The following is a 22,982-nucleotide window of genomic DNA, read 5'->3' as shown; positions in this document are numbered from 1 at the left end:
AGCCTTTAAAGCATCCAACATATATAATGGACTTAACGACGCTTAGGTAACAGATTTAATGACTGTTACGTGACGGACTTAACGACCCTTATTTTCTTTTCTTTTTTTACTACATAACTTTTACTTTTTAAACTTTCCACCAAATTTTTTATTTTTTTTTTACATTTCCCCTTTTACCTTTCGTCACATAACTTTTGTTTTTTAAACTTTCAACACACAAACTTTGTTTTTAGGTATAAAGTTTCTTAACTTTTGTACTTTTTTTCATATAACTTTATTTTTAAACTTTGCTCTCAAAGTTTTCTTTTGTTTTCTTTTACGATATAACTTTTGATTTCTAAATTTTATTACCAAAGTTCCATTTTCTTTACTTTGAACCACAATTTCTTAACTTTTGTCACGTAAATTTTGTTTTTCGGCTTAATATTTTTGTAACTTTTATCACCAGAGTTTGTTTTTTACCGGGGAAACGCCCGGGTAGAAATACTAGTTATTGAACTAATTCATGAGATTTCTAGACTGACTATGGAATAATGTTCAAAAAAAAAAAAGACTGGCTTTGGAATATGGTTGTATCATCCCAAAGATTTTAAGGTAAAAGAAATTAACCCCTTTTCGTAGTTTTGACATTAAATTGATTTCCTAATATTTTATTTTTAGTTATGGGGTTAATTTAGTTGGAACTTTAACGGATAGCGGGTATTTCTACCACCAAAATTAGACAAGGGGCGTGGCACTCATAGGAAGTGCCAGCCATTCTCTCATTTCATGAGTCACACTTCCATTACTCCCACCTATTCTTCTCCAATCTTCTACTTATCTTAATTCAATCAAAATCTCAATCTTTCATGCAATCCAAGTAAATCATTCAAGAACAATAACAATAATTATCTCCAATTATTTTAGAAATTGAAATTGAGGGTTTGTGTGAAGGTAGTGGTGGTCAAAATTTTGGAAGAAAGAAAAGGGAAGGAATTGTGATTTGAAAACCCTAATCCATTGTTTTCCATTGTTGAGGTATTGATTTCCCCTAATTTAGTTTTTATCTTTCTTTTGAAATTAGGGTTCATGGATGATTTAATTTGGGGATTTTGCTAGAACTTGATTATGGATGATTTTTTCCCTAATTCCTTAGATAACCTAGTTTGTCATTAAGTTGTGTTGAGTTTAATTATGAAATTGATAAGTACATATGATAATTTTTAGCCTATGAGAAAAGATGAGTTTTTGCTAATTATTGAAATGTGGATGAAAATGGTAGGTTGAACTACCTAATATGATTGTTAAAGAATGAAAGTAACTCAATGACAAATGGGTTGGGTTTTGGGTTTAGAAAAGGCTAGTGATTGAGAATGGCTAGGTTGAGCTAGTCAAGTTGTGAATATAAGCTTATGTACTTTTATGTATCAGATCATAGGTTGAAGCATGTTGTGCATTATCATTTTAGCTTTTTTTCCAAGTTGCGGAGGAGGTGAGTATATTTACATACCTGTATGTATATGTTGGATCAATTAACCACACCATGTTGAAGCCTTTTGTCTATGTGTGATATTTGACCACATCATGTTGAAGTTTATTTATCCATGTGTGGTAATTGATGCGGCATAAGCCCATGTGGGGCATTGTGATTATGAGGCCTAAGAACCTCTGGGGCCTAAGAATCCTGATAAATGTGTTTGTTATGATTGTTTAGCTTATATGGACCCATATATGTGTTGTTAGTTTGAAAGGTGAGCATGTAAATGTGGCATGACGGTGTCATAGGTTACATGTGAAAGTCCTTGCACTTTGCCCTCCTTCGTATTCGTAAATGTATGCAAGTATATTCACTAAGCCTTTGCTTATATTTTAGTTGTTTACCATTTTATAGGTAGTTCCGGAAGAAGGAACTAGTGTGGTTGAATTGAAAGAGTTGATTAGAGCTTGAAGTTGACTTTTGCAAGACTTGAAGGTATTAGGTCATTCTTGGATGAATGACAAACTTTTGGTTTAGAGGCCTAGAAATCCCTCTCCTTATGGCTCTTGGTACATTTTGATTTAATGGTCATACTTTTGTTAACATTTTGTAAATGATCAGGTGTAGAGTTTTAGCAAATTGTGAAGTTGCATTTTGGACGAAAATAGCGTCAAAATGGGAAAATGACCCATTGATGGTGTTCATGGGTTTTGAAACAAGTTGATGTTGTAATTATGTTTAAAATGTGTCTATGAAGTTGTTATAAACCTCTGGAATGTGTTTTAAGATGTTTGTTTTGCAATTTGAAGGTTATAAGTTTGATCAAGGTCGAAATGAGTTTTTGACTTGCTGATCAGGTTGTCCACTGTGGCGCAGTGGGGGTGGTTTTGCCCACTGCGGCGCAGTGGAAGTGATCCACTGCGGCGCAGTGGGGGTGTAAAAAAAAGAAAAAATTCAGTATTTTCAGTTATCGAGTCCAGTCCTTTCAATGGTGATCGAAAATATTATGAGAATTATGCTTCACTTAATTGTTTTACGTTGGATTTATGATTAGTATGTGGTTAGATTCTGAAAAAGAACGTGTTTAGAAAATATTTATGAATTTACAAAAAAATAAATATTTCAATTTTACGTATGGTTGGATTTGCTTCAATTGTTATTGATTATTATACAAAGTTATTATACAAGAAAATTAAATCTATTTAGTTTAGATACATATAGTCTTGCAACTAAGTATTGGTTTGGGATTGACCAGTAACTCGAGGTTCAAGTCTTGACAAAACTGGCTACATCACTAATTCATTATCACGCTTAAAGACGGACTGGTTGATGGGTTTTTTCCGGATCGTGGAGTCAAGTGGGTAAGGATTAATATCACATAATCATCATAACATATGTCATATCACAATAGAAATATCACCTACACAACATAAACATAACTGGTATTGGCTAAATTATACATATTTCCACCATCCGATTGTTGGCTAATACCCTTTACTTTTATGCATTGTATGTCCATTTATTGTAATTTTGACACTTATTCCTTTGCATAAGAGTTTTTGTAGGTTCATGGTGTGATCATGGCAATTTAGAGCTAAAATGGACACATGTCGACTCAACATAGTGATCAAGAGTTGCTTTCATTTATTGAGGTGGCTTCATATTTAAAGAAAAAAATTGGCAGGCAGCACGAGTTTGAAATTCTAGCAGCTCAAATTTATCATTTGACTAAATATGTGTTGGACTAAATGAGACATAGTCTATGTTTAGGCTCTTGTGAATATAAAAGAGAGCAACCACAAGCAGAAGAGGGTAACACTCATTCTTTTTAGATATATTTGTTTTGGACTTTTGGTGTTGCTTTCTAACTCCCAACCCAACTCGTTCTCCTACAAGCCCAGCAAAAGCCTAGAGCCTAATATTCGTTTGTTTTTGGAATTTGAGGTGCTGCCATTAAATGGGATAAAAAGAAACGGAGCAAAAGGAAAAGATTGTTTCAACAGTTTTCGTGTTCTTTGACTTTGTTGACTCCCCAATCACAATAGGCCAGCCACACGCACAGACCACAAGTCCAATTTCACATGTCATAATATTTTAGTGGTGGATTTCTACTTGTGATTCATCTCAGCCGACCCCACTTGCATCTTCATTCCCTTATTTATTTTATGTTGTAGCCGAGTAACGGAATGAAACAAATATACTATGTGGCGACTAACCAATCGGAAGGAGACACGCTACACTCATGGGATTTGTGTGGCTCACTTTTGGGGGTTTTCTTATAGAATTTATGGAGAGCAACATATATATTTGAGAGGGCAGAATTGTTAGAGAGGGGGATTGGATATTTTTTTAGCACCATATTTTTCACACCCTTTTTACTCTCATCCAATCCATAACATACACACCATAGCATCATCACCAAAAAAAACCCTCTTTTACATCATCAAATCATTATCTAAATCACCATCAATCCATTACCATTTAAAATCATCCACCCATCTTCATCTCTATCCCTCCCTCTACAAAACCCACCAACTATTTTCATCTAAATAATGAAGATTTGTCATATTTGGGGATTTTGGGTCTTGGAGCATTGTGAGGGTTGATGAAGAAGAAGATTTTCATCCATCTCATCCATTGATTTGATTTTGCATTTAAGGGTTGTATTTCTCTACTCTATTTTATTTCATTGTAAACAACATGACTATTTTATATGATAATATAGCTATTTGTGTTTGTTTCTTTGATATGATTTGTGAGTAGTGTTATATGGTGTTGGGCTAGGCATTAGAATGAGACCCACTTTGTGATGACATTGTTTAATTGATGGTTGAAAGGTTGATTGTTTGTGACTTTGAGATTGTTGACTTTAAAAGTCATATTTTGATTAGTTGATGAATTAGGATAACATGATATATACTAGTGCTTTGCAAATGACCGTTTGATTGAACTTGTATATGTTGGTGGTTTTTCACCATGGTGTTTATGAACGTAAAACCATACGTTGCTTTTGGAGTCGATTAGTCAAATAAGATTTATAAATTAATAGGTTATAATTGCATTAAAAGATGAGCGTATAAATGTTTTTATAACTTGTTAGCTTGGTTTGGGTACATAGATGGGACACCAACTTGTATTTTGATTTAAGCCTCTTGAGTTGTTTTTCATGCCAAACGGTGGGAGTGGGGATTACTTGTGACCACAATACTCATGTCCATCGTTTCTAGTGATTTTAATGTCTAAATCTTTTATCGTAGATGACCGTCTAATTAATTGAATTGGATAATTAAGTCACGCCATTTTCTCAAGTAAAAGTCACTGGTTTCAAGTCATAAACAGTCTACCGTTTTGTATTGTTTTATTTTAGTCAACCATGGTCGTCATATTATGGGAAAAATTCGCTTAGCCAAACACTTTTGTTGATTATTGATTGTGTGTTTAATTTCCTTGCTTTGGTTTATGTTTGCATTTAATTTTCGTAGTTTAATTAATCAATCAAATCTCTCTTTTTTTTGAATTTAACAAAGTGCATTGCATTATCATCTTAATTTGCATAAAGTTTTCAATTCACCGCTTCCTAGTCGACACCCGAGTCATATTTGCCATATACTTTTGAATTTGGTCACTTCTTGACTTTCCTTTCATTTCCATTTCTTTTTCCACGTCCATTATCATTGACCGCGACCCGTTGATTTCCGATGATGTCATTTGGCCCCGCGTCAATTGGCGCTGCTGCCGGGGAGGTTGGTGTCCGATCAATTTTTGTGAATTATTTGCTTTTGTGGGCATTTTGTGATCCTTCATTAGAGGCTTACATCTCTTTTGAAGTTACTTGTTTTATTTGCTTTTATTTGTGCTATTTGCTTCATTTCTGTGTACTCGTGCGTGAGTCGGTCGTTCATCGCCGTGGTGTATGACCCGTGGTTCCTCGAAAGATCTTGTAAGTCCTTTGTCCAATCCGGAGAGACTGCTTCACATGCTTTCAAAGAGCCACAAGTCTGTGTCGAGTGATACCGAGTCTTCATCATCTTCTTTTCTTCTTTCTACCTCTATTCAAGGCCCCGGGTGCCTTAATCTTTCTCCTGGCCCCATGGCTGCACGTCAGATTATGGCGGATATTACCTGTCCTTCACTTGAAGGACGTGGCGGTCCGATATGCTTTCCTGTCACTGAGGGACATACCCTTGAGCTTAAGCACTATATCATACAAATGATTTAAAACAATTATCAGTTTCATGGGCTTGCCAAGGAGGATGCAAATAATCATATGAGAAACTTTCTCAAGTTAGCTGATACATTCACCTAGAGGGGTATTCCTCAGACGACCATTTATTTGCATCTCTTCCCTTTCTCTCTGGCTCATCATGCTCAAACTTGGTTCGATAGCCTCAAGCCTCAGTCCATCACTTCATGGGATGAGCTAGCTACTAAGTTTTTGCAGAATTATTTTCCAGCATCTAAATTCACTCAAACTCGAAATGATATCATCAATTTTCGCCAGGAATTTGATGAATCACTTTATGATGCTTAGGAACGGTTTAAAGGGTTGCTGCAAAGGTGCCCTAATCATAATCTCACGGATACTCATGTTATCCAAACCTTTTATAATAGGTTAACCATGATGCACTGCCCCACCTTGAATGCGGCTTCTAGTGGAAATCTAATGGACTTAACTGTTGAGGAAGCAAGACAACTCATTGAGAAGCTCATTGAGCACCATTATGACTGGCAGTGTTGTGATCCTCCATCTCCTAGCTCCTCTTCATCCTCTAGGGCCTCTCCATCTTCTAGTATGGGTATGAAGGCCATCTTTGATCAATTTGAAGCTATTAATCGCCGCCTTGATAAGATGAGCATGGGTTCATCACATCAAGTGCATTATGTCCAAGGAATGGAGCATTCTCCTTCTCCTGTTGATCAGTATCATGTTACTTCTCCTTCTGAATTCAAGGCCAGTATGGCGAGTATCCTTCAAGCCCAAACTCATTTGGTAGTGATGGTTACTCTCAACAAATCCTAGAGGATTGTAACTTTGCTTCTTCATATCCGAACTAAGGCCAAGGTCAATGGAGGCAACCCTCCCAATTTCAGCAAAGACCTTCATACCCACCAGGGTTTGGCCAAAGGAATGTGAGGCCGAATATTAATCAATTCCAACCTAAGCCTCCTCAGCATTCCCAATCCTATCAGATTCGGCCTCAGTATAACTCTTTTCCACCCCGCCAACCTCTTCCTGTAACTTCTAACCCTTCTCCTCCTATGTTACCACTGCCTCCTGTTGTTGCCCCGAGCCCTCAAGCAGATACTGATGACTTGTTGAGGCAACTTATTGAATCCCATAATACTACTACCAAGACTATAATCGCTCGTCAAGACGAGAATGATATTGTGGTACGTAACCAAGGGGCTTCAATAAGGAATCTTGAGAATCAAATGGGGCAAGTTGCTAGACTTCTTGCTACTGACAGGCTACCGGGTGTGTTGCCAAGCAATACCATTCCAAATCCTAAGAGGATGCGAATGTGGTTTCTTCGTCTTGCGGTGTCACCACACGTAGTGATCTTATTCTTAATGGTCCACCTCCTCCGCCTTCGAGTGAGGTCGACCCAGAGGTCATAATGAACAAGACACAACCTTCTAGATCACAAAGTACCGTGCAAGTTCCCCCTCCGGTTGATTCTGATGTTGAGAAACTGAGCCCAAAAGAGCCTGTTTGTATTCTTAAGCGAGATCCTAAGGCTAAATCAAAGGCAATGCCTTGTGATTATTCAGGCTCCATTCAGCTTCCTTATCCTAGTCTTATGAGAAAGAACCGCCAAGCTGATCTGGATGCTCAAGTTTTAAAACTTCTCGAGCAATTTAAAGAGATCCATATCGATATGAAGCTTATTGATGCACTTGCGGCTATGCCTAAGTATGCAAAGGTCTTGAAGGATCTCCTTTCTAAGAAGGAGAGACTTCAGGAGTTTGCTAATACTACTTTGAATGTTGAGTGCTCGCCGGTTATCCTCAACAAACTCCCCAAGAAATTGGGAGATCCGGGAAAGTTCACTATTCCATGTGTTTTATCGAAGGATGAGATTAGGCAAGCCCTAGCCAATTTGGGTGCGAGTATTAATCTCATGCCTGTTCTATTTATAAGACTTTGAACCATGGTGAACTTAAGCCTACTGAGATGAGCCTTCTTCTAGCCGATCGGTCCTTGAAATACCCCAGAGGTATTGCCGAGGACATGATTGTGAGAGTTGGTGATGTGTAAAATCGAGCTTTAAATTTATAAACTAAAACTACCCAAAAACTCACTACTACGCACTCACGGGCAGTGGACCCGATCCTTTGGAATATAGTTGAGAGGTAAGTCTAAGTTCGTTCTTAGGGACTGTGAAATGATTAGTTGCTTGTAAAATGGGTTGGAAAACGGGTGTTGCTTCGAAATTCCTTTTGACAATTAAATAAATTGGTTTGCAAAATGATTGCATAAATTTAAAAGAACAGTTCAGACAGTATAATTAAAAGTCATCCACCTTGACTTCCCTCGACTTCAAATGTGATTGTATTTAACTAAGGACAAATTCATTAGAATTTAAAAATAGTCGCGACAAGGTTAAGCTACTCACGTGGTACCACGAACCGTGAATAAATTATCGAATCACCTAATGACTAGTCGAATTACCCAAGCCGGTACCACCAAAACAAGACAATTCTTCTAACAATCAGTTTTATTGACTATCAAATCATCAATTGAACCTATGTGACAATAACGTGGTACCACCAACCATTAATCATGTCTAGCCTCTCACTCAACTCCCTAGTATCCTCCATTATATTCTGGATACTTGTGTTTGTCTCAATCTGATTACTCATCATCTGCTTCATCATCTCTCTCAGCTCGGCATTAGGGTCGGTAATAGAAGAGGAAGAACCCGATCCTTGGCTTTGCTTAGTCTCCTGCTGCTGTGGCTGACTTTGATAATTGCTCTTTTGCCACATGTTACCAGAAAAACGAGAAATATTAGCAGGAAAAGAGTTAGTTAGAATTGTTACCCGATGACCGATTCTGAAAACCGGTGTTTCTCTGAAAACCTCCTTGCTGATTCTGAACAAAATTAACATCTTCAGGTCCCCGGTTGGGACACTCTTCTGAATAGTGTGTCTCTCCACAATGATCACATCCATCAACTAGCACCTTCACATCTCGTTCTAGATATCCAAACCTTGATTCCTGATTAGCAAATCCTTTATCCATTCTTGCCGATAAAGCTTGAATCTCATCAATGACACTAGAACTGTTGCTTCCAACGGCTCTTGCGACCTTACTTTGCTTGAATCGGCTCTTATTCTTCACAAATCTCTTATCATCTATGGCCGCATTATCCTTCACCATTCGCTCCAAAATGTCAAAACCTTCATTTGGAGTAATCATGCTAAAACTTCCACCAAAAGCATATCCCATCTCTCTTTTAGAAGCCTTGGTCAATCCATCAAAGAACAATTCAACATATTTCTCTTTGGTCAATTCATGACCCGGACAATTTCTCACATTTCTTCAAACCGATCCATGCATCCACCACATCTTCCCCATCTTCTTGCATGAAAGACCTTATCAAGTTTTCCAATTGCCTTTGAGTTCTAACCGAGTAAAACTCACCAATAAAAGCTTCCTTGAGTTGATCCCAAGTTGTAATTGAATTCTTAAGATCATTAAACCAATCTTCGGCATCCCCGGTAAGAGTGATAAGGAAAGGTTTCAAGTTTCACGACATCATTTTGTTTTGGCCTATTGGTAAAGCCTTGCCACCTCTCAACCCTCTCCAAATGCTTATATGGATCCCATTCTTCTTTCCATCAACTTTTGCTCTTCAATGCTCTTTAGATGATTCGGTTTCAAATTGAAACTTTGATCAACCGCCGGTGTTCTAATAGCGGAACCACGAGCCGAAGGAATATTGCGGGCTCGGTCCCCATATTTGATGTCATTCGGGTCTCTTGGTGGATGTCACCCATTTTTTTCTTTCACAAGTGCAAGCTCAAAGAATTCCTCTAGATAGAAGCCTTCTTCTTCGAATCCGGTGGGGCTGTGAAGTTGATCCTACGTCTAGTGGGAGTTTTCAGCTGACTAAAAAGAGGTCTCCCCGAAGAACGCAAAATCTCACTATTAAGTATCCTGCAAAACACAACTAACACCACACTCAAATGCACCTGTGATGATTCAATAAACAGTCTAAACTAATAAAGCAAATAACTTCCTCACACGTGAGGAAGGATCAAACCCACTAAATAAACAACTAAATCGGCACACAATCCCGGCAGCGGCGCCAAAACTTGATGTGCAAATCGAGCTTTAATTTATAAACTAAAACTACCCAAAAACTCACTACTACGCACTCACGGGCAGTGGACCCGATCGTTTGGAATATAGTTGAGTGGTAAGTCTAAGTTCGTTCTCAGGGACTGTGAAATGATTAGTTGCTTTTAAAATGGGTTGGAAAACGGGTGTTGCTTCGAAATTCCTTTTGACAATTAAATAAATTGGTTTGCAAAATGATTGCATAAATTTAAAAGAACAGTGCAGACAATATAATTAAAAGTTATCCACCTTGACTTCCCTCGACTTCAAATGTGATTGTATTTAACTAAGGACAAATTCATTAGAATTTAAAGATAGTCGCGAAAAGGTTAAGCTACTCACGTGGTACCACCAACCGTGAATAAATTATCGAATCACCTAACGACTAGTCGAATTACCCAAGCCGGTACCACCAAAACCGAGACAATTCTTCTAACAATCAGTTTTATTGACTATCAAATCATCAATTGAACCTATGTGACAATAACGTGGTACCACCAACCGATATCAATCACGTTGACAAAATTAATCTTTTCTTAAAACGATATTCACTACCATACCATGAACTAGTGATAATTACTTATAGACAAGTAACCTTTTAAATCACATACATATTCAACTGGTACCACCAACGAGAATCATATGCAACCAATATCGAAATTAATTAATGAAAAGATTATATCATCAAGATCACAGAAACGATAATTAATAAACCCTTTGAATTAAAAATATTGCAATCACATTATCCGTCTAGTTTCATCAGGTGGATGATTAACAGTTAGCCACTCATGATCAATTCACAATAATGAATAAATAGAAGAGAAACATGATGTACCAATTGTTCGAGAAAATAAAATGCAAGCAATAAGTAGTACGATCTAGATGGGTGCCCGTGAATCTTCACGAATCCGCCTAAGAAATAATCTTGATTGCGGAAGAAGAAACCTTGTAGAACAGCTCCTAGAAATATTTTTTGATAGTGATTTCGACCTAGGGTTTTTCTATTATAACTCCTCCAAAATCTGATGTAGAAACAAGCAGGTCTGATCCCCGTGCACCCACCCCTGCGCGCAGTGGGGTAAGACTTCCCTCACTGTGCCGCAGTGAGTATTGGTCGACCCTGACTTCGGTTGAGTGCGGCGCAGTGGTTCGTGTGATCACCATTGCGGCGCAGTATGAGATCCCACGACTTCTTTCTTCTTAACAGACTGCGGCGCAGTCCTTCTGTTGTCATCCCCACTGCGGCGCAGTGGGGCAAATCCCAATAAACTCCGTGGATTTGGGCTGCGGCGCAGTGGGCTAGTGCACCCCCACTGCGGCGCAGTTAAGAGCTTGTACAGAAACAACTTATTTCGGTCTCGATTACTTGCTAAGCTCTGCCGTCTCGTCCACTCAAATCAACTCTCATCAATATAACGTACTCCCTGGTCAATAATCACCCGAAAATGTACCAAGTGGATCCGTAACCTGTTTAGAGCCTGTAAACACTAACAAACACCATAAACGCGCCAAATACATACAAAAACGACTTAAAACATATAGTAAAATGGCCAATAACGATGTGTGTAATGGGTATAAATTAGTCACGTCAGTTGGTAAATTTTACTTCCCGGTTGATTTTGTGATCCTTGACATTGAGGAAGATTCTCGTGTCCCTTTGATCTTAGGAAGGCGTTTCCTATATACTGCTAAGGCAATCATAGATGTGGCTGACCATTCTCTTACTTTTAGGGTTGGCAATGAGGAGATTACTTTTGATGCTAATAAGATTTCCATCCATCCATTCGTTGATGATGATTGTTACCTTATGAATCATGTTGATTCCCCTAACATCATCGATGGAGCTCAACCTGATCATGAGGTTATGAACATCGAAAGTATCGCATTGAATCTTCCTCTTTCACCCTCTTTACTTCATAATTCTTCGTCTTTATCTTCTGAAGGGGAGTTTCCTGTCATCGAACCTTTCGAAACTTTCCACTTGTCTCATCATCAGGGTGTCTCTACTCCGGATAAGGATCTAGACGAGCTTGAAGCTCTCATTCATCCTAAGCCATCCGATGATTCATTCCTTCCCAGTACTCATTTCGAGGATATTAAGAAGGAAGAATTGAATAAACAGAAGACATCCATTAATGAGCCTCCTACCTTGGAGCTCAAGGAACTTCCTCCACATCTTGAGTATGCATTCTTAGAGGGTGACTCCATGTTACTGTAGCACCCCACCGTTGGAGGAAACATGAGGTGTCATGAAAAGTACAACACTACATGGAATTATATAAATACTGCTAAATAAAATAGAATATAATAAATATATTCCCGAAAATATGAGTTCAAATTTATAACAGTGCTAAAATAGCTTATACAACCAAGTTTATAAAAAAATAATCCAGGCATGTAGCCTTAAAGTCTGAAAATAATAAGGAGCACTATCGCTCGAAGTCCAGTCTAGCATAGCAATCTTTATCCCTGATTAACCTGAGCACCTGAAAAGTATACTAAACGTGTCAACACAAAGGTTGGTGAGTTCGTAGGTTTTATGTCAAGAGTCTAATAAAAGAATTAAGTCTTTTGTCGATTCTTTAAGTCGAAACAAGTAATAGTTTCAATATATACGAGCAGAGTTACGCCGTAATAAGTCCAAATGCCTCAATGTCTCAAAGTCCGGCCTTACGGTACCTGCCTTAGTCCAAGTCCAGTCTCAATCTCAACTCATACAATAATACGTCCAAGCACAACAAACAACACATAATCACACACATACAACAAGATCAAAGCACGTCAAATAGCACAAGTACTCTATACGCACAGACTCAATATTGAACATAAACAGAAATCGACAAAACTGTTTGAAAATAAGTATACTTTCCACCCTAAACTTGTAAAAAAGGGCTACGAAACTCACCTGAAAGCAGCACAAGCCAATACCCTAGATGAACGACAAGAACACGAACAGACACATACACTTGAAATGAGCTCACTATCTGTCCAAAGTCCTACACTGTCCACAAGTCACCCAGTAAGTACTTACTTAATTGTATAATCCATGTCCTATACTAGTGTCTTAGAAAATGCCATTATATCTCATCAAATGTTCATACTATTAATAGTCCTTTGTTGTCCTTATAAGTTGTCCAAGGAAAATAGTTCATTTAATAATGTCACGTCTTTATTGTTTATATCCGTTAAGTCTTCGTGTCAACGTCATTATAAATATATAAATTCCGGAAGTCATATAGTTGGTACATCGTCTTTACAAATCTTTTTTTATTCTTTGTCTTTATATATATATATATAGTCGTTTATAAAGTCTAAGAAGTCCGATAAGTCATTACTGTCGTTATACAAATGTATAAATTTATAAATGGTCCTTTCAACGTCTTTATAATACATTTATATATATATATTAATTTAATTATTATAAAAAATTGGAATTAATAACATTGATCAAATTGTTTAAAATGTAATTTAACTTTATTTAAAAACTTTAATTTGACTAATTCATCAACTTAAACATTTCTGGCCGGTTTGACTAACTTTGACCAGTGTTGACCGGCGTTTACCGAACAAAAATTGAGGTTCCAGATAGATCTATGAACCATAACCGATTTCCAAGACCAAATCACTAATACAATCCAGTTTTTACAATGATCTAACCAAGAACAACCCAAAAATCACATCTTACCCGTGGTTTTTAAACAAATCCGGATTCAAGTTTCTGGATCTAAAAGATTTCCGGTTTAACTTTCCGAATTTAAAGATTTCGGTTCAACAATTCGGATTTACAAGGATTTTGAATCAAAGAACCCGGAATCAAAGGATTTCGGGTATACATAACCGAAATATATATTCAAACCGAAATATATATAAAAAGAAGAAAAGTTTCCGGATCCATATCCATATATACTTACATACATCCGAAAAATTGAGATATAACCAAGTAACATTTCGGATCTAATGATTTTCGAACCTATAGATATACATATACTCATAACCGAAATATATATATACATTTTGTCAAGATTTCGGATATATATATATATAATACTTATATACATCCGATTTGTATAAGATAAAATAAGATTTTCGGATCTTTATATATATACAAACATATAACCGAAAGCAAAAATAAAATAAATACATATAAAAATATGTAAGGATTTCGGTTTTTAGATGAGGAAGAAGGCAAGAACCGATTTATATATATATATATATATATAAGCAAAGAAATTCGGATATATGTATATATGTAGAGCATCGTGATTTACTTGATGACAAACACTTAGACCCATAAATCTTACCCAAAACTCAACGAAAATAAGAAGAAGATGAAGAAAAAGGATGATTATTGATGAAGATCATGGTGGATGGTGGTGGTCTGTGTGTGGTGTTCGGCGGCGGCTGGGCAAGGGAGGGGGGGGGGGGGGGGGGGGAGGGCGGCTGGAGAATAGAGAGAGAGAAGAGAGTGTGTAAGTGAGAAGGGGAGGGGAAGAAATGAGGGTTAGGTTTATTTTTTTTGTTTATATACCCCCAAACCCTAATACATTTACTTGACTTTTCTTTTAAAACGTTTGACCCGACAATTTCCTGAAACTTGAGACTCGTTAAATTTATTTTGTCGATGTATTTGAATGAAATTTTTCAATAGCTTTCCAACGACTATAAATATGTCTATATTTAGCTATTTAATCTTAAATTGATTATATTTTAAGTATTTCACTTAATTTGGCATTTCCACAAGACAACTAGTATCTCTCCTGTCCTCGAGTCCACGTACAATTTTTCTACATTCTAAATGTTTATAGAGACCAAATAGAACATAATCCATTTATTCCATTAATAAAGTCTTAAAGTCCAACAACGTACATAAACAAAACGAACTAAAAATGACTAGAAAAGTATTTCGGAAAGTACGATCAGATGACGGTTGTCACAGTTACCCATTTTCATTTCTAGTGAATTGCAAGATGTGGAGAAGTTTGCTTTGTTGAAGGTTTTAAAGTCTCACAAGCATGCCATTGCTTGGAAGATATCCGACATTAGAGGCATTAGTCCTACTATTTCACTCATAAGATCCTAATGGAGGATGACTTTAAACCTTTCATTCAGCATCAAAGGAGAGTTAACCCGATGATCTAGGATGTCATTAAGAAAGAAGTTGTCAAACTTCTCGATGTGGGTATTATCTTTCCTATTTCTGATTCTAAGTGGGTGAGCCCAATACAGGTTGTGCCAAAGAAAGGCGACATCATTGTGGTCACTAATGATAGGAATGAGTTGATTCCCACCAGGACTGTCACTGGGTGGAGGGTTTGTATTGACTATCGAAAGCTCAATGATGTCACCCGTAAGGACCATTTTCCTCTTCCTTTCATTGACCAGATGTTGGAGAGATTATCAGGGAATGATTACTATTGTTTCTTTGATGGTTTTTCTGGATATTTTCAGATCCCCATTGACCCTAAGGACTAAGAGAAGATGACTGTCACATGCCCATATGGGACATTTGCTTACCGGGGTATGCCCTTTGGTTTATGCAATGCCCCCGCTACTTTTCAATGGTGCATGATGTCCATTTTCCATGACATGATTGAGAACTTTATGGAAGTATTCATGGATGACTTCTCTCTTTATGGGTCCACTTTTGATTCATGCCCTGCTAATCTTGACAAGATGCTCACACGTTGTGAAGAGACCAATTTAGTGTTAAATTAGGAGAAGTGTCACTTTATGGTCAAGGAAGGTATTGTTCTTGGGCACAAAATTTCTAGGAAGGGTATTGAGGTTGATCGTGCCAAAGTTGATGTCATTTCTAAGTTACCTCGTCCTACTTCTGTCAGGGCCATTAGGAGTTTCCTTGGTCATGCCGGTTTTTACCGGCGTTTCATTAAAGATTTTTCTAAGATTGCCCGTCCTCTAACTCAGCTTCTCAGGAAAGATGCTCCTTTCATCTTTTCTCAGTCTTGTATTGATTCTTTCGAGTATTTGAAGGCCCGCCTCATTAGTGCACCGATCATGGTAGCCCCAGACTGGGACTTACCATTTGAGATCATGTATGACGCCAGTGACTATGTGGTTGGTGCCGTGTTAGGCCAGAGATTTGGTGGCCACTTTCGCCCTATCTACTATTCAAGTAAGACTTTGAAGATGCTCAAGAAAACTACACCACAACCGAAAAGGAGCTCCTTGCGGTTGTGTTTGCATTTGATAAGTTTCGGTCTTACTTGATCTTGTCTAAGACGGTTGTATTTACCGATCATTCGGCCATCAAGCATCTCTTTAAAAAGCCTGATGCTTAGCCGAGATTGATCAGGTGGGTCCTTTTTCTCCAGGAATACGACATTGAGTTTGCTAAGATTATGAAGAAGTTCGGTGTGCATCATAGACTTTCTACTCCTTATCATCCTCAGACGAGTGGGCAAGTTGAAGTGACAAACCGGGGATTAAAGAGAATTCTTGAGAGAACAATGTTTGAGCATAGGAACAAGTGGGCAAGTAAGCTGGAGGACGCCTTGTGGACTTTTAGGGCCGCTTATAAGACTCCCATTGGGATGACTCCTTTGTAACACCCGACAAATTTCAGGTCAATTAAACTTAACAATTTCTTATAAATCTTATTTAAACATGTAGTTATTTAAATACATACGTATACACAAGCATCTAACACACTAATCTAACAGTTTGTCAAGTTTGTTTTTTAGTTAGCATCTTTGTAATTTTATGCCAAAAGTTTATAAAGGAGACCTTGCCAAACCCAATTTTATTGTTTTTATGTATCATAATATAACATACCAAAATTTAGGGTGGCATTAAATATATGCACTCATACGAATATCTTAATATGTGTAGCTACACCATTAGTAGATATACCTTTAGACTAATAGCTATCTAGACGAATGTCTACTAAAATGTCAAAATCTCAAATGTGTATTAAAAGTATATATTTCATGTCTAAAATAATAATTTGGCTAATTACTTTTCATTAATATTTTTTTTTACGATACACTTGGAAGTTTATAAACCATTTAAATCATATTTAAGGGGTATACACTTAAACTATACCGGAGCGAATATGTACGCATGATTTATATAATACCTGTTCATTTTAAATAACTAAAAGCTATCCAATATAATTAGGAGACATAAACCGAAAATATACCTAATCAATTATTACCACTACACATATTTTATAAGAAATAAAAAAGTGATTGATGACTAAAAGCATTATTTTAGTAAATTAAATAAAATTACCAAACCGCCCCATTCTAAATTATTAACACTAACATTTTTATAATAACAATGTCAAAGTCACATTATTACTTGTCAGACATTCTTGATAAATAAATAGCATGAGCACTTCCTGTTGTTACGAAAACAATTTCCTTTTTCTCCTTGTGACTTTCGTACAACAGAAAACGAGAAAGAAAATCCACATAAAACACCTCTTGATAACAGCAAATAATCATAATAACATGAATAACATGTAAAGAATTAAATTATGGAGATTCGAGCATAGATGGTGGTGCAAAGAGCCCTAAAGGCTTTGAAAGATGTGGCCCAACAACACAGCCGGATCATCTTTTTTTTTCTTTGATTCTTGATCATCAAAGGTCCGGGCGTACGCGACGTTGACACTATGTATAACCCATTCCTTATGTTTATTCTACGTGTAATAAGGTGAGTTTCCATATTCCCCTTTTTAATTATTTATACACTTATTTGGGGACTGAGATACATGCATAAAAACTACTTGTTATACTTATATGTATATTTACAAAGTCATATTATATGTAATATACTTATATGTACATTTACAAAATTATATATTACATTATATATTTTGTAACTACACTTTGTTTTACCGTTGGGGTAAATTACAAACTCTTTACTTTTATGATGAACACAAGAATACTAGAAATGTATACATGTTTGATTCTAAGTTGCTCTGTTCACCTAAAGTCCTCTCTATCATGAACGATTAATTAAGGAAACATAAACGTGGGTATATTGAATAGTACTATTGGGGTAGGCACCCCCATCCGGGTTGGTCATGTCAACTGGATAAACGGATGCATATATATCTGGAAAACTTAGGGTACCCTGAACAAGGTATCTATTTAGAGGCAAACAAACACACACTTGTCTAGTTTTGGTTCATGAGCTTAGAACTTGATGTATACAGGATCTACTCTTACATTATATTTGATCCATTGTGTTTGATCAAATGGCTATACGACATTGTGGAAAGACAATGGTCGCACTTGGAAATCTTGTGGTTCATTCTCTATATTTTTATATACAAAAACATATGATACTCTTCGCTTTATATTGTATCAAAACCACCTCACATTGTGGTAAGGCAATGGTCACTCTGAACTTTGATATTTTGAGAATCTATATTATCCATATAAAAACTTATGGAACTCACCAACTTTATGTTGACATATTTTAGCATGTATTCTCAGGTAATTAAAAGATACCCTATATGCATGGGACCTCTTGCTGCTGCATATTACATGATGGATTATGGCCTACCCAAAGACTTAGTAAAGATTCGTCAGTTTGCAAAAGTCTTTTTCTATTACTTACTATTGTTTAATATTGAATAAATCTTTTCAATAACAATAACGTTTTCGCATGTTGTAATATAAATTTGTCAACAATGTTTTGATATAAATGTATTTTAAAAACGACAACGTTTTCGTGTCATTCAGTATATCTTGTGTTGTGAATCCATGTACGTCGCACCGCGTCTATGGAGGGTGTGACAAATTGGTATCAGAGCACAAGTTATAGTGAACTAGGTTGCAAATTGACAGACCTAGACTATAACCCTACTTAGAACAGAACCTACAACGGTTTTCTTGATTATATATGCTTGAAATATACATCGTTTACGTACTCGTGTTTTACTAGAATTTATATTAGAAAATAAGTTATAGTAAACTGAGTTGCATATTGATGAACCTAGACTATAACCTTGCATAGAACAATACCTATGTACATGCATATCTTTACTGATTGATATTTCTACTTGACTACTTGCTATATGATGCTTTATAGTAGCATATGGAGATATTTAACGAATTTGACTCAAGGTGTTGTAATATATAATCATAATACTGACTGCAACATTATTATGATCCTATATTAAAATAGCTTAAGTCAATTGTGTTTTATAAGGAAGTATGCTAGTATAAGGCCTTAGAATTAAATTTTTGGTTATACATGCTACAAAATATGCATACCTGAGTTTAATTGATATTATCTCGTACATATATTCTCATATATGGCTACAAAATATGTCTGGATTTAATGGTTTTGAAAGTGAATTTACCACAAAGTTCTATTTGCTTAGATAATGTAAACAACTATAATAATAATAATAAAATAATAATAATAATAATAATAATAATAATAATAATAAATATATATATATAATACATCCATCCTTGTAATAGTTGTCTTTATAGGGATGATGACCAATTCTACCTTATAACATAACTACCAATTAGTGAATATAAAAGAACACATATTTATCTATTCACTACATACTTGTTAGACCCAAGTTTAGCCCAATGATCCTTCAAGTCAATTGGAAAACCGAGATCGTACCCCGCTAACAACAATTCCTCTACGACCTTTGTGAATGTACTATGACCCATTTTTCTTCCCACCAACCTTACCTTACATCTAGCACCATCAAAAGACGGCAATGGGTACATGGAAAGAGTAACTGTACAACAAGTGGAGGTACATCCACCTTTATCCCACCGATGATAATTTCTAGGTATTCCTGTGCATGAATAAACCGGTGGAGGCATATTTGATATGTCTAATTCCTCCCCGAATGCTGTTATTGTAGCACTGCGTTTCACAAAATGGTAAGGTCTTTTCGGCGGTACATTTGTTAAGGATTTTGTAGGCTTTTTATTACGGCTATAAAGCTTGGAGATATAAGCCCAGGAGTCTTCTACGAGCCTCTCAAACTCTGGTCCGTGATTCATTATCTTATCAATCGGTTCCACCATGTTTGAGGTTGAGACCTCATAATATGTGTCACTAATTAGATTGGGGGATAGTGTGGATGAGTCTGACATTGGTCGTTTTCCTGGTGCCCTGTTACCCTCCTAGAAGGATCTGGTTGGAATGTTGGTTCTAGTTGGAATGTTGATTCCGACTGGAATTTTGGTTCTGGTGTATCGAATAACCAGTTTTAATATAAAGGTTCCATTAAGATTGGAGATAAGACTCCTTGATATTCTACATCAACAAGAGTTGGGGATGATGCACTGATATTTTCTGTTGGGAGCTGTGATGACGGTACTGTATTTTGGAGAAGCCAGTCTTGGTAAAAATCATCGAATGATGTTCCCCATTCACTATTACCAATCAACGGGTTTTGCCATGCGTCCATGACTCTTGTAAGTTCTTCTTATATACAATAAAATTGATTAGGCAACTAAACATAATAAATACGTAAGAAACATTCACAACAATATTATCTTTTAAAAAAAAATGGGTTCTCAACAATACTATCCTAGACAACTTAAGATTTTATTTATAATATAACACAATATTCATAACATATTCCAAATATTTTAAATCCCTCTTGACTTCAAGAATTAGGAGTTCTGTCAGAGCTGGACCCTGACATATTGTTTCCACCAGCGACCCTTCTTTTTCTTCTCCTCAAGGATTGAACGTTAGGATCTTCTTTTTCACTTTCTTCTTCTTCTTCTTCTTCAGACGACATGGCAAAGATGGACTTCTCCCTTTGCAAGAGATTATCTTCTTTGCCTAAGGCTTTTGCAAACTTTTCATCTTCTTTTATTTGACGATCCACAAGAATAGATTATTCTTCTTTTAAAAATTGAGATAAAATTTTTGCCAGTTTTTCATCTTCAGTAGTTTGCTTCTCAACAAGGTTCGCATCCTCGTCTACCATCACCTTCTAGTCTTCATATGAGATACCTAATATCTTGGCCTCCCACTTGATCATTTTAACTCTACTGTTTTCCTTTTTATCAAGATTTTCGAGTTCATCTTTAGTCAATGGCCTCTTGCCTTTTGGATCACTAGAAGAGGCATTGGAGTTTCTAATTGTCTTGTGATAAATAAATGATATTAATTATCAGTATATAAAAAAAATTAATATTAATAATAATAAGAAAATAATTCCATTTGCTAGGCAAACATAGCTTAAAAGACCGATGTTTCATATAAACATATAAAATAGTCACCATATCATGAATAAAAGAATAAAGGATAACATACCAAAGAAAGGGTTGTAGATCTTGAAGTACACACAAGCTGGTTGTGAACAGTTTACAACAAACTATTAGAAGAAAGATTTACTGTGTATTTTTACTCTACAAAACGCGTTTCTAATAAACGAAAGGAAGGAGTGAGTGTGACTTGTAAGAACGGACAGGTATCCAAGGGCTACAGCAATCTATAATTATTGCTACAACGATGATTATCAATCATTGTTATGATAATTGATAATTATTGATTATATTTTTATTTTTATTTTTGTTACCAAAGACAAACAAAAAAAAAATTAAAAAAGAATAATAAATAATAATAATAATAATAAATATATATATATATTATTTAATAATAAATATATATATATTATTTAATAAAATAAAAATAAAAACTTTACCACGCCTTTAATAATCATTGTTAGCAAGGTTGAGAGACGCTTAATAGCTTGTTCAAAAATGCATGTTACACCGAGAAAATCCTCAACTTGATCAATAACCAAATGAATAGATCGTGTTGAATTGATTAAATGGATTACATGAAGACATGTATCCATAACCATCCTCCCTACATCACCATTAATTTTTCTTCACTGCTTCTTTTTCAAGAACCACATCAATTGTCAATTCATTTTTTTTATCACTAGATGAATCTTTGGTCCAAACTTTTATTTCACTATCAAACAAAGTAATCTTTACTTCTTTAAACCGTGGATCGCCTTTAATGAGTGAATTAAGAATATATGATGATTATCATCAGTCAAATAATAATAAAAATAACGCTTGTGTCGTCTTCTTTAACTAGATAACAGTAGTACTTGGGCAAAATAACTCCAATCACAATGTCTAGTTGTTGGAAGATGACTGCTGGCAAGGACATTTACTACACAAGTTTCTTATTGAGGTAAACATGACCAACAAGCTCACCATCCATTTCAGCACTATCATATGTAATGTGTAGTCTGTCATATTCAAATTCTTTCTATGCATTCCAATATATCTTTACCACTCTTAAATCTTAGTTTTATAAGAGAATTGTAACATCCTAATATTTTTAGGTCAATGAAAATTAACCTTTATTATAGCTTTGACATTAAAATAGTTTCCTAATATTTTATTTTGAGTTATGAGGTTAATTTAGTTGGAACTTTAGCGAATGACGGGTATTTTACCCACAATTGTTGTATGGGTCATGGCATCTCAGGAGAGTGCCAGACTCCCACCCCTTTTTCCTTAGTTATTTTCCATTACATCTTCTACCTTTATGATCTTCTTCTCTTGATTGTTTTCTAAACAAATTTCAATCTAACAAGAATCCTTTAATAAGAATAATAATAATAATTTTTCATTATCTTATAAATTCAAATTAAGGGTTTGTATGTATGATGTGTGGGCTGAATTTTAAGAGCAAAAAGGGAGAAGAAGAATTGGTGATTTTAATCCTTGACCTTATTCTTGAATCCTTGAGGTAATTATTTCCCTTTAACCTAATTTTGCTTTCTTTTAGAAATTAGGGTTCTTACTATTAATTAAATTGGGAAAAATTGGGGGTTTCTTTATATTGAGTTAATTGCTATAATACAAGTTAGGGTTATTGTAATTTAATCAAATTTAGGGTTTTTAGTTGGGTTGCATGAAGGTTTAGATGAGTGTTAGTGAGACATAATTTTGGACAGATTCTGTCCCTGATTTTGTGACAAGTAAAACGCAGTTGTGACAGAATTTTCACTTGTCGAGTCCTAAAAACAAAATGTAGGTTATTGTGTTAAGTAAATTTTGCCACTGGAATGGGTTAAAAAGACGAAGTAGAACTCTAGATATGAATTTTTGAATTCAGGGGCGCAATGCTGATTTTTCAGCAAAACTGAGTATGTGTTTGTGATTAAAACGGGTAAAACACATTCTTGCAAGT

At 35.8% G+C, this 22,982-nt stretch overlaps 1 protein-coding gene and 1 non-coding gene across 2 annotated transcripts; both read right to left on the bottom strand.

The window, feature by feature from the left end:
* Positions 1–5,925: 5,925 nt before the first annotated feature.
* On the bottom strand, positions 5,926–6,031 carry LOC122586212. Its single transcript, XR_006321918.1, has one exon. It is a non-coding gene; the product is annotated as a small nucleolar RNA R71 (small nucleolar RNA).
* Positions 6,032–19,339: 13,308 nt separating this feature from the next.
* Positions 19,340–19,834, bottom strand: LOC122585675 (barley B recombinant-like protein A). The gene has a single exon (XM_043757804.1). It carries the CDS (start codon positions 19,832–19,834, stop codon positions 19,340–19,342), a length of 495 nt encoding a protein of 164 aa, XP_043613739.1.
* Positions 19,835–22,982: the final 3,148 nt, after the last annotated feature.

This window comes from Erigeron canadensis, chromosome 1, assembly GCF_010389155.1.
Source record: "Erigeron canadensis isolate Cc75 chromosome 1, C_canadensis_v1, whole genome shotgun sequence".
Classification (NCBI taxonomy): Eukaryota; Viridiplantae; Streptophyta; class Magnoliopsida; order Asterales; family Asteraceae; genus Erigeron; species Erigeron canadensis.
Note: the sequence above shows the minus strand (reverse complement) of the source record. Positions and strands in the feature narration are given on the sequence as shown.